The 18,345-nt window shown below is 45.3% G+C and overlaps 1 gene segment (V, D, J or C); it reads left to right on the top strand.

Annotated features, from left to right (window-relative positions):
- The first annotated feature begins 13,765 nt into the window (after positions 1-13,765).
- On the top strand, positions 13,766-14,235 carry LOC138398962 (immunoglobulin heavy variable 3-23-like). The segment is given in 2 exon segments: positions 13,766-13,811; positions 13,916-14,235. Coding segments are annotated over 2 exon segments (366 nt in total).
- The last annotated feature ends 4,110 nt before the right edge of the window (positions 14,236-18,345 follow it).

Genomic DNA, 18,345 nt, shown 5'->3' with positions numbered 1-18,345 from the left:
ACACACACACACACACACACACACTGAGTGAACACGGGAAGGGTGAGTCTCTCCACTACTGACGTGTGTGCAGAGCAGCACAGGCCTCTCAAGACAGTCCCAAGTGGCTTCGTAGGGCAGGAAAGGAGACTGGCTCAGGTTTTCACAACAGTTCCCTGGTGGGACAGGGAGGGTCTGGTGGGGTCTGGGCCTCGAACAGCCATCTGGTGAGAAAGCACCTGTGATTCCTTCCTAGGATTCCAATGAGTGGGGCAAACAGGGCAGACGAAGGATGGGCCTTCAGATGTCAGCGGACAGACAACACGTAAGAGACTTTGACTTCTTATTCCACTCAACAACTGTTAAATATTTTTAAATTTATTTGAAAAGCAGGCAAAGGCCTTTATGGGTGGAAAACAATGAGGTCTGCCAAAAAATAGAAGATGTTTCCTTAGTATGAACAAAGCATAGTATTAATGAGGATCAGCAGGAGGAGGAGTTAGACAGGGTCTTGGTCCAATGTCATGGGGGCAAGCTTTTCACTGTCCACGCTCATCAGCTTATCCTGAAGGCCCTGGGTCTGCTGTGGCCTTCAAAATATGAGAAGGTTCACAGGTTCTACTAGGATGCTCAGTTTGACATTCTCTACCGCAGCAGCCTTCCAAGTGTCTAGAATTCTGAACTGATGCTGTTGTTCTGAAATGTGAACCCGAGGGTTTCCTCCCTGGAATTGCACTGCTGTGTTTCCCTTAAAGTCCTTAATAATATTTGCTCCAGTATGGCTCAAGACCAGTATTTTCCTGATGTTTCTCCAACACACACTCTGTGCTGGTTGAACATGATGAGAGACTGCTAAATAGATGCAGTAAAAGGACCCTGAATCTGTGGTGAAAGAAGTGTCTATAATGCATTAATTGCTTTCAAAATTATTTACTCTCACAGGCAATAAGGAAAATGCTAGTAATTGTGATAAAATCTAAATGTTTGTTCAGTTGCTACCAAGGGAAAGTGTAACAACTGATGTGTCCTTGAGGGACTGGACCACAATGCTGTAAGCAAATTCTCATGGTAGACTGGCGAAGGAGTTCAAGAATTGCTTAAAACTGTGACATTCAAATTTCATAATGCTAATTGGATAAACATTTTCAACATTTACAAAATATTTCTAATGAGTGGACGGTGTGTTACGTGAGCAGTGATGATGCCTCACAAGGTTAGACAGCATCACAAACTAAGTTTAGGCTGCTTGTTCTCAGTAATGACTTCGTACAACACTTGTTTAACCCCCATGTTATTTTTTGCATGATTCCTATTTACTTTAGTTGGATCTCTAGGATTTAGAAGTCTATCTAGAAGTTTTTTAGTTTTTTCTTCATTTTGATAGGTTTACCAGAACTTTTAAGAAACCCTTTTGTTTGCAAAATATCCCAAGTTCATGTACTATTTTAAAAACATATGCATTCAATCCTGGATTTTGGCTAATTGACAAGCACCAAGAAGGGCAATGACTTTGCCACACGGGCTGATTTTACCTCCAGTTGGGCTGATTTTACTTCCATTTCCAATGGAAAGTTTTCTTCGGTAACATGAATCACTGCTTAGTAACTTCCAGGTTTATTATTGAACTGTGATTGATCGACAAATACTATTGTCTGAAGTGTCTTAATGAGAATCTCATCCAAGGAATATACAGAACTTTTTCGCTGATGCAGACAAAATAGCTCTGTGCCCACACTTAGCTTTCAGCCACGTGTCCTAGCACACAATGAACCGCACGGCACTGTTCACCTCACCTGGAGCTTCTGACTAGGAAATGAGGTACTTTTGATTTTAATGCCTCTAGACCATCATATCTGGCTATTTTAGCAAAAATTAATGGCAACATGAAATAACTAAACAATAAGGAAAATCATAACCTAATCAAACAGGAAGCCAGATGTGAGTGGCTCCATCTTTGCCAGTTTCAAAAGTTCATGCACCCAAGGAGCTTCTTGTCTCGACATTTCACACTGATATGCAGAAAACGTCCGCTTCATCCACCAATCCCCTCTTGTGTGGATGTGCTGAGACTGTTTTCAGGGTCCCACAGATAGGACAAGTGGTGGAAGTGGAGAAGACACCTTTCTGAAGTTTGCCCTGAAGGATCAGCAAGGTCACAACAGAGACTCTCTCCTGCCTCCGTGACTAGAGCTCTGTCACACGCCCACATGCACATGAATTCCTGATGGGCATAAATGCTACAATGATGAGGCTGACCATTTTATCACATAAAATTACTGGAAACTGACATAAATATTTTCTTTTCCTTTTTCTGCGGGGAGTTAGCTAAGCTCCCCTCGAAATTTCGGGACCCTCAAACAGGGGTTGTCACAAAGGATGAATAATTAGTAGGAAACAGAAATAAAAATAATACACAGAGACACAGATATAATTTATAAAGTAAAGATTTATGAAGATAGATAAGGCAGGGTGCCCGGAAAGTTATATTTGTTCCCACAGAAATGCAACTCAGACTGAATTTTTACAGAGATACTTACAGGGCAGATACAGGTTCTCCTTCCAGTGAACCCCATGCTGAGTGTCTCTTACTGAGAAATGCAGCCCTTGGCCCCAGGAAATGTCAGGCTGACACCATTAACAGAATTGGGTGCAGGGTAATCACACGGCTAGTGGTCCTGGGCGAGGGTTGGGTTTGGAAAGACACACACATGCGCTGGATCCAGGCAAGGTGAGTTGCTGCACCTTCCAGTCTCAGAGTTCTTAGGGAATTTGCCATCAAGTGATTCCGTGACTCAGTTCAGGAGCCATGTTGAGGTCACTGCTCGGCTCTTTTGCTCGCAGACTTCACATTAGGCAGAGGGAGGACCTCAGTCTGCCTTGGTGGGTGAAAGCACATGAAGTTGGGTGATGCATGTCACCCAGCCCTGCCACTGTGGCCACTTAATTCATGGACCATTCGGGCTGCGCTGGAGTCGCTGGTCGCAGAGGGCAACTGTTGTCCACTGGCTAATCCCAGGCACGTGAGTGTCAGTGTGATGGCACAGGGAGTGCACTCTGCAGAGGCCGGGACAAAATGCAGAGGGCTTCTCGCCAAGGCCCGGACAGCACACTCATGCATAACCCACATGCTAGTCACAGGTGCTGCCTGCAGGGAGAAAGAACCAAGAGGATGAATTTCATTACCTGGTAACACACACCCAAATGTCACATGGCCCTTTAAGATTGAACAAGAAATGCTCTACAGGTGGCCCAGGCCCGAGCACAGGTGTCATCAGGACACTCTCAGTGGTGCCCACATGCAGGCCCACCTCCCACGAAGGCTTCGCTCCAGTCCCTGCACCAGCCCTCACACAGGGGACTGGGGACCAGTCCTGTGTCAGATCCTCTACCGTACTGGCTGGGGGAGGTAAATTACAGTGTGTGTTACATCTGTTATCTGCTGTGAATTAATCTTTGTGAGTGGTGAGCACAAGAATTATGGAAGAAAATGTTGGAAAACTCTTCTACCTACAAGGTTATGCCACAAGATTATTAAGACCACAATGGTAATCACGGCAACAAGAAAAATTAACGTATGGGTCTTGATTAATGTACACCAGGGTCCCTTGCAGGGATTCCTTGGTCACAAGGAATGGAGCATGTGCCGGGCCCTACAGAGTGCTGTGGCACCTGGGTCTGCTAAACAGTGGTAGGGGCGAGATTAATTCCTATCCACACACCATGGTGACAACTTGAGAAATCTCTCTTTTTATTGCCCCAATGTTAGGCTGTGATTCATTAGAAGTTCTGCTTCCCAGGAAGGATCACACCTATTGGGGGAACAGTGTGCTCCCCTGAATCTGAGACCTGGTCTGAGGCCATTCAGTCGTGAGGACCACCCAACAACGACAGGCCCTCTCCCACTGACAGAGAGTAACTCTGCTTTGAAGGCTAAGCTTGTGTACCCATGGAGGCAGGGGCCATCCCTCAGGCCTAGGCAGATTCTGTGGTTTCTCCACTGCATCCCACACTGGGGAGGTCAAGTGCATCAGCCACATGCCTGCGGGTGGCAGAGGGAACAAGGACAATGGCTCTGCAGTGCTCAGGCCTGAGTCACTCCATCAGGGAACAACACGCAGCAACTCTCACTGCAAAGTGCTGCCTTGTGTTAGAGGGATCCAGAGTGGAGGTGGGAGGGGACACTAGTGAATGACAAGTAGGACTACAGAGCCACCTGCAGCAGTGGACAGTGGAGCCTGAACACTCACACTCACAATGTGACTTCCACAATGATGAGAGCTGGCTACTGTCCCATGACTCTGGTAGCCCCATGGACTGAAACTGGGCCTGTGTAGCCCTCCTGGAAAGGGAAATATAAGGACAAACTTCAGTGGCTTCCTTCTTGGCCCCACTCATGAGGCCTGGGCACAACACAGAGGAAGCAGCACTTGTATTACACTTTGTGAGAACCTGAATCCCCTCAGCTGAGTGAGGCTCATGTCACAGTTAATGCAAAACAGTGTCAAGGGCTGTGTGGGTTCTGTGGCCCAAAGTTTGATACAGCCTTGAAGTTGCAACATTAGAATACAGCTAACCGCCATCGTGTTCTCGCTACACAAAGGGGATTTTGCAAACCCTATGAGGCACGTTCACATTGATCCTGGAGTTGGTTCAGGGGAGCAGTAGGGTCTAGTGATGGGGAGCACAGGCCAGATACTGCAGGTGCGTCTTACTGGATACCTGCTTGCTCTTGCATACATTGCACAACTCTTCTATGCTTCTCTTTTTACAATGTCATCTTTAAAATATCATGACCCATAAGCTCCCCCAGGAGTCTCACCTCTTCTCTGGGCCCTGCCCTCCCTCAGGCGTCCCACCCTGGGCTTGCTATATAGCAGGGGACATGCAAATAGGGCCCTCCCTCTGCTGATGAAAACCAGCCCAGCCCTCACCCTGCAGCTCTGGGACAGGAGCCCCAGCCCCGGCATTCCCAGGTGTCCCCATTCGGTTATCAGGACTGAACACAGGCACTCACCATGGAGTCTGGGCTCAGCTGGCTTTTCCTTGTTGCTCTGCTAAAAGGTAATTCATGGAGAGCTAGAGACTTTGAGTTTGTAAGTGGATGTGAGTGAGAGAAACAGCAGGTCTGGGTGGCAATTTCTGATCAGGATGTCTCTGTGTTTGCAGGTGTCCAGTGTGAGGTGCAGCTGGTGGAGTCTGGGGGAGGCTTGGTCCAGCCCGGGGGGTCCCTGAGACTCTCCTGTGCAGCCTCCGGATTCACCTTTGATGACTATGCCATGCACTGGGTCCGCCAGGCTCCAGGGAAGGGGCTGGAGTGGGTCTCAGCCATTAGTTACGATGGTGGTGGCACATACTACGCAGACGCCGTGAAGGGCCGATTCACCATCTCCAGAGACAACAGCAAGAACACGCTGTCTCTGCAAATGAACAGTCTGAGAGCCGAGGACACAGCCCTGTACTACTGTGCCAGAGACACAGTGAGGGGACATCAGTGTGAGCCCAGACACAAACCTCCTGCGGGGCGCTCGGTGCCGCCAGGGGGCGCCCAAGACCCAAAGACCAGAGTCAGCCCAGGAAAGGTGTAGAGGACAATAATAGTTCATTTCCTGTCAGAGTTTGGGGCGTCTCCTCTACAAATTTTATCCTGGGACCTATATTCCTTTGTGCCTCTTTGCTCATCACAGTAATGTCTGAATTAGAAACATGTTGTTGTAGTAAATGTACATATTCTCACCTGCACACAGGGCAGAATGTCACTCACATGGGCAGAAATGACCCTGCTGTTATCACAGGGGTCAGAGTCCTGAGGAAGGAAGCCCAGGGCAACCTGCTGAGCATTTTCCAACCAGACTCAGCGCACAGACCTCAGTGGGACTCCCTGAGTGGGACAGTCTTTGGGATTCAGGTTGGGACATGTAGGGACCTGGGCAGGGTCAGTGTCCCATAAAACCTAATGCTTTCAAGTTGTTCTCTCCTCATTTTTTTTTTTTTTTTTTTTGTTGAGACAGCGTCTCACTTTGTTGCCAAGGCTAGAGTGAGTGCCGTGGCGTCAGCTTAGCTCACAGCAACCTCAGACTCCTGGGCTTAAGCGATCCTACTGCCTCAGCCTCCCGAGTAGCTGGGACTACAGGCATGCGCCACTATGCCCGGCTAATTTTTTCTATATAGATTTTTAGTTGCCCATATAATGTCTTTCTATTTTTTTAGTAGAGACGGGATCTCGCTCAGGCTGGTCTCGAACTCCTGACCTTGAGCAATCCACCCGCCTCGGCCTCCCAGAGTGCTAGGATTACAGGCGTGAGCCACCCCGCCCGGCCGTCTCTCCTCATTTAAACCTGTACATCCCTGATGCAGAACTGAATCAGTTATATTTTTCTCTGCAAGTCTGTTTTCTTTCTCCCTGGGTTCCATTTTCAAAACTTACTCTTCTTCTTCTTCCCACACAAAATGGAGGGTGTGGTCTCTGTGTCTAAATCCCAGGGCTCAGGCCCTTTAAGTCGAGCTCAAGTGTGGCCCAGGCTGTGGCTCCTGTGGGACCTGGGAAAGATTGATGGGACTATCTCACCCACCATTCCTGGGACCCTCCTTCTGTCACCTGGGAATGGACTCACATTGGAAATGTAAGTGGCCATTAGTAGCTGAGAGAATAAGTGTGATTGGTCAAAGTGGGATGTGTCCACTGAGACTCTCACAGAGTCACCTTCAACACCTGTGGCATTGGGAGACCTGCAGATGGAAACCTCAGTGTGCTGAGCAGTCTCTGGTGACCTCCAGATCCTTGTGAGTGGTGTCCTTTGGCTCCACATTATCACACCCCACCCTGCAGTTCAGTTCCTCCTGTGTGAAGTGTCTGCCCCAGATGGTCCTTTGTCCAAGAGCCTCCTTATCCTCCCTGCTCTGCTCCTCCTGACTGCCCTCTCCTATGTTCTCCTCCTTCTTATGGAGAGCAAAATCATTGCCTGTTTTTACTCTCATACCCATCGTCATCAAGAAGGAACCAGTGTCATGTACTGAACAAGGATTTGTGCCTAAACCACATGGGATTCACAAAAGATTTCTTCCACAGTGTGGTGTGTCATCATGGGAGACACTTGTGGAAAATGAGGGGCACCATCAATCTTACCAAGAGATCTCCATGCTTGAGAAATTTTTATGTCTATCTGGAGACACAGATGCATCCTCATTGCAAGTAGAAAAGGAATTAATAGCACGAGAGCCTTTGCGGCATTCTATGGGCCTTGCCTCTGCGATGGCTTCAGAGCAAGACAGTGAAGGGTGAGAACATGACAGTGTGTTTCGTGGAGTGTGGAGGAAGGGAGAGGACTTCCAGGGCAGAGGGGAGTGCTCTGCTTTGCAGTTTTTTTTCTTTAGTTACTGATGGGGAGAAGACCACTGAGGCTTAGGGACCCCATTTCTGAGGCCGTGGGAGGACAGGAGGTGAAGGGATGCTGCCTGAGCAGGAGCCGGACATAAGGGCAGAAGTTAACTGCCTAGTTGGGGGACATTCCAGCGATCTGGGAGCACAGCAAAGCAGACTCCCACCTTAAAGCCTGAGGGGCCTCATGCCTAAAAAGCCACGGAGTGGCTTGACATGAAAACCACACATGGCTATGAAGGAAGATTGCAAAATGTCAGCCCTGGAAAATGGACCCCAGACTCCAACTCTTAAAACACACCAGGTTGAGCTCCTTCCCTCTCCTTTCTCAGTAAAATGCCTCAGTTGATGGGGAGCTGACCTCCCAGTCAGAAGTACTAATCTCTTTGTTCCTCAATCGAACGGGCCACAGCTGCTGAGTTCAGAGATACTATCTGTACATAGCTTAAGGCGTAGTTGTGCTTAGTAACGAGCTATGTGTTCCTGCTTCTATAGACAAGAGTAATTAGCTAAGGCATCTTGTGACTTTTAGGGGAGACTTGAAACTTCTACACATTGTAACTCATGAGCTTTTCACATGAAATCATTTTAATGTATAGGATGAAAAAGGGAATAAACACAGGTGCTAGATTTCAGCCAGTGCCACCTGGCTCACGGGAATGCTGGTGGCCCCTGACTTCCCTGCACCCTTTCACCTTACTTTTTCTGTCCGTGTCTTTGTCTCTCCCATCTTTCCAGCCCACAGTTCCCCGGGAACCGGTCATATCATGGGCTTCATGGACCCCCGATAGTTTACAGTATTTTTTTTCTTCAAAATTCCTAGGGAGTAAAAACATACTGTATTTATGTAAAGCCCAGGAAAGCTTCCCGGCTCAGGTGTTGGTGAGTGGATACGATGCTGCAGGAAGCTGTCTGTGCTCCTGTGGGGGACAGAGGGAAGTGTTCACTCAGCATGTAGCCCAGGAACAGAGACGAGGTGACAAAGAAAGCAGGTGTCCTCCTGGGGAGACCAGGACTTGTTGATTCTGTTGGCTATGTCTGCAAGAGCTTGGGCAGGGGCACCAGGGTTTGTCCCAGAAAAATGGCATCTGATGAAAAGTCCTGATGTTGAGAGAGTCTGCAGTGGAGTGAGTTACGGGAACCTGCCCGGGGGGGAGGGGTGTCCTATGAGGGCGTGAAAGACATAAGGACACGACACAGAGGTGCAATTCTCAATAGAAGTAGCAAACATATTTCATGAGAATCACTGAATGTTACAACAGAAGATAATCTAGTCAAAGTAATAAGGAAAATGTTTAAAAAATTGCAAATGAAGAATATTTTTCCCAGATATTTTTTCATTCAAAGACAAGGAACAGATTTTTTAAAAATCCCAGACAAACAAAAGGTAAAGGAGTTCATTACCGGGAGGCCTGCCTTATACGTGCCAAAAGGAGGGTTTTTAGCTGAAAAAGTTATATAGCTGAATAACATAAAACTTACGAAAGCACAAAACTTAATGGTATAATTAACATAGAGACATATGAAGAGTACTCTATAATGTTGCTGTGTCAAGCAATTTTATTCTCCTATAAGGGTTAAAATACAAAATTTTCAATATCAACTCTCTTAAAAATTATGTAAACTCTGACATCAGAAACATAAAATGTAATGGTTGTGTGTAAAAGTGTAAAGTTTTTGACATGCAATGACAATTCAGTTGTTATCAATTGAAAATAGACACTTCTAAGTGTAAGGTGTTTTCTGTAAGCTTCATGTTAACAACAAAAGTAAAATCTATACTAGGCACACAAAAGAAAAATAGAAAGTATTCATAGCATACCACTACAGAAAACTGTCAAACCACAAAGGAGTCAGCAAGAAAAGTAGAAACCAAGGATACATCTATAAAACGACTGGCAAACAAAACATAGGAGTAGTCACTACATATTGAAATTACTAGGAATATAAATGGATTAAATCAATGAAAAGAAAGAATGATTGAAAGGTTAAACAAATGAATGAATAAAAAGACTCAACTATTCCTCTGGTACAGGAGACACACCTAACTTTTAAAAACACACATAGACAGAAATTGAAGCTATAGAAAAATAAATTTCATGAAAATGAAAACCAAAATAAAGTGCACATAGTTATACTGTTATGGTCTGAGATGCGAGAAATGACCACCTAAAGACCGAATTGAGCCAAATCAGGAGTCTTTATTATCTGGCCAGCGACTACCCTCTGTACCGCCCAAAGGTGAAACAGAAAGTTTTTATACTGTAAGTTTGTGGGTGGACAATTACTAAGATAGAGAAAGCACGTGTATAAAAAGCCTTGAGTAAGCATTGTATCATTTTCTTATCCTTGGTGTAACAGGATCTGGACAGTTTGGGCTCTAGGCCGTATCTTGTTCATGCAAAGCATGAGTGTTGTAACGGCTTCACGCAAAATGTGGGGGCTGTAATCATTTCACGCAGAACATGGGTGTTGTAGTCACTTAGGAATTTCTGTGTTGGGGGTAGCAAGCAGGAGCAAGCAGGTTTACCGAAGCGGAATGGCAGATTAATGATTTTTGGGCGCGAAACTCAGACTGTAACAATACGTACATGAAACAAAATAGATTTCAGCTCAGAAGTAGTAATTACAGAAAAAGAAGGACCTTGCGTAATTGTAACTTGTGAATTCATAAAAAGGATATCCCTTTTGTAAATAAATACCCTCTATCATCAGGGCACTGAAATATATAAAGCAATTATGTAAAAAGCTGAAGGGATGAAAAGACTGCAATACAACAGAGTAGGAGACTTCATTGCCCCATTTTCAGCAATAGGCAGATCATTAAAAGAGAAAAAAAAAAAGAAAATATATGAGACTTCTTGATTTTAAACCAACTTCCCTAACAAATATATGTGGGACACTCCATCCATCTATAGCAGAGCAGGACGACTGTGTTAAGAAATTAATATGCACTGTACACTTTCAAGTAGCTGGAAGAGAGCATTTTGCGTATACCAAACACAAAGAAATCATAAATGTCTCAGATTATAAATTTGCTATTTGCCTGATTTGATCATTAGACATTTAGTACATATGTAATACCAAAAAATCTAAAATTATTAAGCAGAATTATAAATATTAAAACTCTTTCAATTTAGATAGGATGGTATTGTCACACATTAAAAATAAACTAACACAGAGCTTAAAAATGGATATTATTTTACCTTTATATAGTACATTTCCTAAAAATGATACATGCATTCAGGTTTATTGAAACATATTTAATTGTATTTTCTAATATTGGTTGGAATAGACACATTTTCACATAGAAAAATATAATCTCCACTTTGGAGAGCTACTTCATACCATGAATACAAATATTTTCAAATGAACCAAGTGGAAAGAGTAACATTGGGACAGTGCCCGTGTGTGTGTGTGTGTGTGTGTGTGTGTGTGTGAGACGTGTAGGAGCCTTTGCAACTGCACAGACCCATGTCCATGGTGGATGTGTTGTGTGTGTGTGTGTGTCTATGTGTGTTTATGCACCTTCAAATTCTAGGAGATTCTTGGGTATGTTACTTGGGGTTTGTCATAATATTTGGAAAATTGTTGCGTATATAATTCTTCAAATATTTACTTTTGTCTGTTTGTTTTTAATTTTACTTTTGGAAGTTGAAACATATCCATCTTAAAAATTTTCATAGTGATATTCTGTTTTCTTCACTCTTTTTGTCTTTGCAACTTGGATTGTGTAATTTCCAATGACTTTCTTAAGTCCCTGGTTTGATTTTTGGGCTGAGCCCACTCTACTGACGAGTGCACCCAAGGCTTCCTGAATTCTCATGCACATTGTTTGATTATTTCATGCTTTACGTTTGATTATTGATGTTTCCATCTGTCAGCAGCAGGCACCTGTCTGATCCTACAGTCCGCCCATATTTTCCCTTAGAGATTTTTGTATACTCATTATGGTTGTTTTAAATATTCCGTTGATTTAGATCACTCTAATATGGTGTCATTTACATATTACATTCTGATCATTTGTCCATTATGACTTTTGTCTTCCTCTTGGAAATGTCTTCTAATTTTTGTGGGTAGCCAGACACATTGCACTGGACAGTTGGTGGGGCCTCATGACCTATGCTGTATTTATGCATCTTCTCCCTGCAGTTTTTCATACCCTACCTTGACTAGGCCTTTCTTGTGGAGGTTTCTGACAATCTCCTCGGGGCCACATTTGGAATCAGTTTCTGCCGTGGCTACCACAGTTGAAGGCTGTTCCTTCTACGTCCAGCAGAGACGTCAGATTCCTCCAGTGACCCCGGTTTCTGTTTCCTGCTTGGCTGTATGTTTGCACCTTGTGCTGTCCTGCAGAGGTCTGTCTGTGTGAGCTCCACCACATGCGGTCCCCTGTGATGTCCCCCTGACAGTTTTCGATTCTTGGATGGGGTGGGCTGAGGTGGGATTGTCTGCCCTTTGGCAGAGCTGTATTTTTAGTGGGCTGGGGGCCCTGGGTCTGGCTGCTGCCTCCAGGTGTCCCTGTCTCTGCCCCAGAGAAGCTGATGGTCCAGCATCTTGCCCATCCTCCTGGGGTACAGTGTCCCTGGTTGTCCCTCATTGTTCTGTCTCCCAGCTGCAGGGGTTCTCCCTCGGTGTCCTTACCTTCCAGGTGTGCTGCCCTTCCCTGCAGATTGAGGCTTTTATTCCACAGGGAACAGGGAGGTGGCTCTGGGCCTAACCTTGGTGGGGACCTCTGTTCCCTCCCAGGTCCTACAGGGTCCATCTGTGCCCCCAGGATGCCAGTTTTGTGGGTTATGAGGCAGATCAATTCTCAGTTCCACAGTGGTGATGGGGATGGGTCTGGGTGCACTTCCGAAGTGTGTGCATCCCTCTCTCCCAGAGAGCACCATCGTGAGAGGGAGAGTTTGTGACTGTCCCTGTTATAGGGGATAGAGACAAGGGGAGGGGAATCCCCTTAAACACGTGGCCCCTGAGCGTTTCCGAGCAGGATGCCTTCACCATGCTCAGCCTCGAGCAGTCCAGTGCACGCTGGCAGCTGCATCCGGCCATAGCCTGCATTGTAATAGGGCAGCCCCTGCCCTGGATCAGCGAGCTCCCTGGCTCTGTCACTTCCTGCAAAACTCATCCTTCCCCGTCCTCAGGTTAGTTTTTATTCTTATAACAGCAGTTATCTGAAGTACTAAATAATGTTTGCAAAATTACAACTACTGCAGTTCATCTGTTGTACTCAATGTTGTTATAAAAATAAAATAAAATAAATGTTTCTCACTTGTGTACACCTTCAAGCTCAGTAGCAGGTTTATTTGTAAGACCCAGAAAATTAAAGTAATGTATGTTGATCAACATCTTAGTGGAAAAAGCACTGTAAATGTGTTGATTGGATACTACCCCTTGTTTCCATCTGTGAACATTTGCTGCGCACCACAGCACCACTGTGTTTGCTGGTCTTTATGCTGAGTTAATAAGAGGACAGACTACACTATTCCATTGTTATGTATTCTAGAAAATAAAAACTAATGTACTTTAACAAGATCAGTATCTGCCCAGGGGATGGTGGAAGAAGGTTAGCAGAAAGAAGTGAAGACAGAAGAAGAGATGGAAACATTACCGAGAATTGATTTGCTCACTGTCTTCATAATGATTATGGATGTGTGAATTTTTGTCAATTACACACTCTAAATATAGGAAGTTCTCCCCATGTCAATTATAACTCATAAAACTTATTTTACATAAATCCTATAAATACTATTGGTAAGAAGTCTTATAAAGATAATATGTTACGTGTCCAAACACCCAGAAAATTCAGCAGCATCCACCTAGGCCTCTGCCTATGTTGGGGTAAAGTCCAGGTGTGGAAAACCACACATGTTCTCATGACAGAGTTCTTGAACCCACACTAGGCATGTTCACTCTGTGCGGGAGATGGTTCATGGGTCAGGCGTGTGCAGTGCTGAGGAGCACAGGCTCAGATCCCAGAGCTCACTCTCCCCAGACGTGAGCTCCTGACACATTACATAGGCCCTCGATGCTCTGGGGTGACTCTCACATTTGTAACATGGAACAGACATGGACACTTACAGCACATGATCCATGTCCATGTGCCAATAAGAAATACAATGATGGATGCTATTTACCAGATTAAAATTTCATAAGAGGCGCTTGTATTGTATCAAATGTTACCCCTTGTCATACACCTCCCCCCAGACACTCACTTGTGATCTGGACCCTGCCCTCCCTCAGCGGCTCCACCCAGCACTTGCTATATAGCAGGGGACATGCAAATAGGGCCCTCCCTCTGCTGATGAAAACCAGCCCAGCCCTCACCCTGCAGCTCTGGGACAGGAGCCCCAGCCCCAGCATTCCCAGGTGTCCCCATTTGGTGATCAGGACTGAACACAGACACTCACCATGGAGTCTGGGCTGCGCTGGGTTTTCCTTGTGGCTCTGTTACAAGGTAATTCATGGAGAACTAGAGATATTGGGTGTGGGAGGGGACGTGAGTGAGAGAAACAGGGGTGTGTGTGGCAGTTTCTGACCAGGCTGTGTCTGTGTTTGCAGGTGTCCAGTGTGAGGTGCAGCTGGTGGAGTCTGGGGGAGGCTTGGTCCAGCCTGGGGGGTCCCTGAGACTCTCCTGTGCAGCCTCCGGATTCACCTTCAGCAACTATGGGATGTACTGGGTCCGCCAGGCTCCAGGGAAGGGGCTGGAGTGGGTCTCAGCCATTAGTTACGATGGTGGTAGCACAAGGTACGCAGACGCCGTGAAGGGCCGATTCACCATCTCCAGAGACAACAGCAAGAACACGCTGTCTCTGCAAATGAACAGTCTGAGAGCCGAGGACACAGCCCTGTACTACTGTGCCAGTGACACTGTGAGGTGACTTCAGTGTGAGCCCAGACACAAACCTCCTGCGGGGGCGCGCATGAGCCACCAGGGGGCTCGCGGGACACAACGAGCAGAGTCAAGACAGGGGACAATGATTGTTTCCTGTCAGAGTTTGGGGCCTCTTCTTTAGAAATTTCAACCAGGGACCTATATTCTTTCCTGGCTCTGCGCTCGTCACTGTAGTGTCTGAATTAGAAACGTCTTGTACTAAATGAACACACTCTCACCTGGACACATGGTGGAACATCAGTCATGTGGGCAGAAATGACACTGGTGTTATCACAGGGGTCAGAGTCCTAGGAAGGAAGCCCAGGGGAACCTGCTGAGCATTTTAAAACCAGACTGAGCTCACAGACCTCAGTGGGACTCCCTGAGTGGGACAGTCTTTGGGATTCAGGTTGGGACATGTAGGGACCTGGGCAGGGTCAGTGTCTCATAAAACCTAACACTGTTAAGTTGTTCTCTCCTCATTTAAAACTGTACATTTCAGATGCAGAAATGATTTAGTTCAATTTTTTTTTTTTTTTGGAAGTCTGTTTTGTTTCTCCCTTGGTTCTGTTTTCACATCTTCCTCTGTTCCTTTGTCCCACACAAAATGGAGAGTGTGGTCTCTGTGTCTAAATCCTGGGGCTCAAACCATTTACCTGGAGCTCAGGTGTGGCTCTGGCTGTGGCTCCTGAGGCACCTGGGAGAGATTGATGGGATGGGACTGTGTCACCCACCATTGCTGGGACCCTCCTGCTGTCACCTGGGCATGGACTCACATTGGAAATGCAAGCAGCCATTAATAGCTGCGAGAACAAGATTGATTGGTCAAAGTGGGATGTGTCCACTGAGACTCTCACAGAGTCACCTTCAACACCTGTGGCATTGGAGAGACCTGCAGATGGAAACCTCAGTGTGCTGAGCAGTCTGGGTGACATCCAGGTCCTTGTGAGTGGTGTCCTTTGGCTCCACATGATCACACCCCACCCTGCAGTCCAGTCCCTGCTGTGTGTTGTGCCTGTCCAAGATGGCCCTTTATCCAAGAGCCTCCTCATCCTCCCCCCTCTGCTCCTCCTGACTGCCCTCTCCTATGTTCTCCTCCTTCCTGTGGAGAGCAAAATCATTCCCTGTTTTTATTGTCATACCCATCACTATCAAGGAGAAAGAAGTGTCGTGTATTGAACAAGGATTTGTGTCTAAACCACATGGGATTCACAAAAGATTTCTTCTATACATTAGTCTTGATCATGGGAGATATTTGTGGAAAATGGTGCACAACATCCATCTTATGAAGAAATTTCTATTCTGAGTTAGTTCCATGTGTACCTTTAGACACAGATGTGTCCTCATTGCAAGTAGGAAACAGCTAACTATGTGACAGGCTTTGCCACCTTGTACAGTCCCTGCCTATGAAATAGCTACAGGGTCAGACAGGAAGGTGCTAACACCACACGGCACATCAGGGAGTGTGGAGGAAGGGACAGGCCCATCAGGACAGGTGTGACTACTGCTCCTTTAGAGTAACTTTGTTGATTTTTGTTGTTTATAGCATTTTAATTCAAAATTCCTACAGCACTAAAACACACTTGATTTATGTAAAGCCCAAGAGAGCTGCAAAGCTCAGGAGTTGGTGAGCACATGTCATGGTGCAGGACGCGGTGGCTGCCCCTGAGGTGGCCACAGGTGAAGGATCACTCAGCATGAGGGTGAGAGATATGGACATTATGGCAAAGAAGGCAGGTGTCCTCCTCGGGAGAACAGGACACGGGGACTCTGTTGGCTGAGTCTGCAAGGGCATGGGCAGGGGCACCAGGGTCTGTCCTAGAGAAGTGGCATCAGATGAAAGGACCTGATGCTGAGCGATTGTGGAATAAAGTGAGGAGCCCGGAAATCAGCCTGGGGGGGCTCCCGTGAGGCCTTGAGAGAGGCTGTTCCTTAAATGAGTGGGCACCACAGTTGGAGGAGAGGGGGAGGCAGCAGCACTGTGGGGGAGACGCCACCCCGGAACTGTTAGATGAGATCATGTGTGTGCAGAAGCAGCACAGCTGACACAGGGCAGGAGCGGATGGCGTGGATGGGCGTGGCCGCACGTGTGTATCGTGGGAACATGTGATCCGTGCAGGGACAACTCAAGTCAGCGCGGAATTCTCTCTGCACAATATCGCAGCTTTGAACGTTCATATCTAGAGTTAGCAACATGCTTATTTTTCTTAGTTCATCTGCTCAAGGCAATAGTATATGTTTCAAGTAATTCATGATTATTTTATATTTCCTGATATTTATAGGTTTTTCTTTCAATAAATTCTCTAATCTGTGGCTGGGAGCCTGTTTAAATATGCCCCTATCAGAGCATAGCAACCAAATCTACAAGAGAAAAATGTTTCCCAGTTGCTGATTGCCAGGAGTCAGCGATTTCAGTAAGATGCGTGTGCTGACAGCGTGTGGAGCCACGAGATGACGTTTGCAGTCACCTACCGTGAGATGCTTCATTCTCTCCCAGTGCAACACAGCAAGTGGGGACGGCCACAGCAGATGCAGCTGGGTTAATCTCCTCTGTTCTAAACTGCTCTTGCATGGTGGGTTTCTCCTTTGAAGAGTCTATTTTAACTCACATCAGCCTGCATTTACTATTTTAAGGAGATGATACATGGGGTCCTGTTTTGTCATACCTACGAGTAAGTCATAATGAAATGATTTAATTTTAACTCACCACTCAGTGGGCCAGAGCATCCAAGCCCTCAGTAGAATATTCTGGAACAACGTGTGCTGTCACCGTGGTGATTTAGGCAAGGAAATCCTTACAGTGTTTAGGATGAGGTGTTCCTCCTTGTCCGTATTATATATGGCAAAAACCATAATGGTATAGGGAGACTTTGTCAAAACTTTTTATGGGATTCCTAGCTTCAATAATAATCTGTGCTTCAGTATTAAGGATATGCAATATTGTCAAGGAGTGAATTTCTGCTCTAAGATACTTACAGCTTTTGTTGAAGAGGACAAAAAGCCAGACAACACCCTGTTATATTTACCATATATTATTTTAGTATATTTTGGATTTCTAATTGGGTCACTCACAGACTGCTCTCTGTTCTATTGCACAGTATAACTAGAGTTAATAAAGTTAATAATAATGTATATTTCAAAATAGCTGAAACATAGAATTTTAAATATTCTCACTATAATGAAATAACAAATATTTGCAGTGATGGACATGCTAATTATGCTGATTTGATCATTCCACAATATATACAAGTATTGACATCCTGTTGCCTCTCTTCAATATATATAATTATTGTCAATCAAAAATAAATAAAATTTTACCCAAGTGCCCAACAATACATGAGTGGAGTAATAAAATGTGGCATCTGTATATCATGGAGTTCTACTCAGCCACAAAATGCAATGGTGATCTAGCACCTCTTGTATTATCCCGGATAGAGCTGGAGCCCATTCTACTAAGTGAGGTATCACAAGAATGGAAAAACAAGACCACACGTGCTCCCCATCAAATCTGTGCTGACTGATCAACAGTACAGTGTTCACATGGTAGTAATACTCAATGGGTGCCCGACAGGTGGAGATGTGGGCGGTGAACTTACAACTAATGCATGTTGAGCCCACTGTGTGGGGGGAGGGCACTCCTATAGTCCTGCCTCGGGGGGGGGGGCAAAGGCATTATATGTAACCAAAAAATTTGTACCCCATAATATTGTGAAATGAAAAAGAAACGATAAAAATGATAAATATTTTGGATGAGGAATATTCTAATTTTCTTAATTTGATCAATATGCAAGGTATACATATATCAAAACACATGTTAAATATATGCATTGTTTTTCAATGAAAATAAAATAAAATGTTTAAATGTAATGGTACAAAAAAAAAACCACCCAGGTATATTTCCTTTTATGCAAATTGTATAATTTTCTTTATTTTTTATTTAATTTTTCACATATCTTTTTTTATTTCATAAAAATCTTTAGGCTACATAAATTGCCTTCCTCCCACCCGAGTCAGAGCTTCAAGCCTGTCCATCCTCCAGATCCCAAAGGCAATCACAACAACAACAAAAATAAGTAAATGGGACCTGATCAAATTAAAGAGCTTCTGCACAGCAAGG

This window comes from Eulemur rufifrons, chromosome 2 (genome assembly GCF_041146395.1).
Source record: "Eulemur rufifrons isolate Redbay chromosome 2, OSU_ERuf_1, whole genome shotgun sequence".
NCBI classification, from domain to species: domain Eukaryota; kingdom Metazoa; phylum Chordata; class Mammalia; order Primates; family Lemuridae; genus Eulemur; species Eulemur rufifrons.
This window is presented reverse-complemented; position numbering and strand designations above follow the sequence as displayed.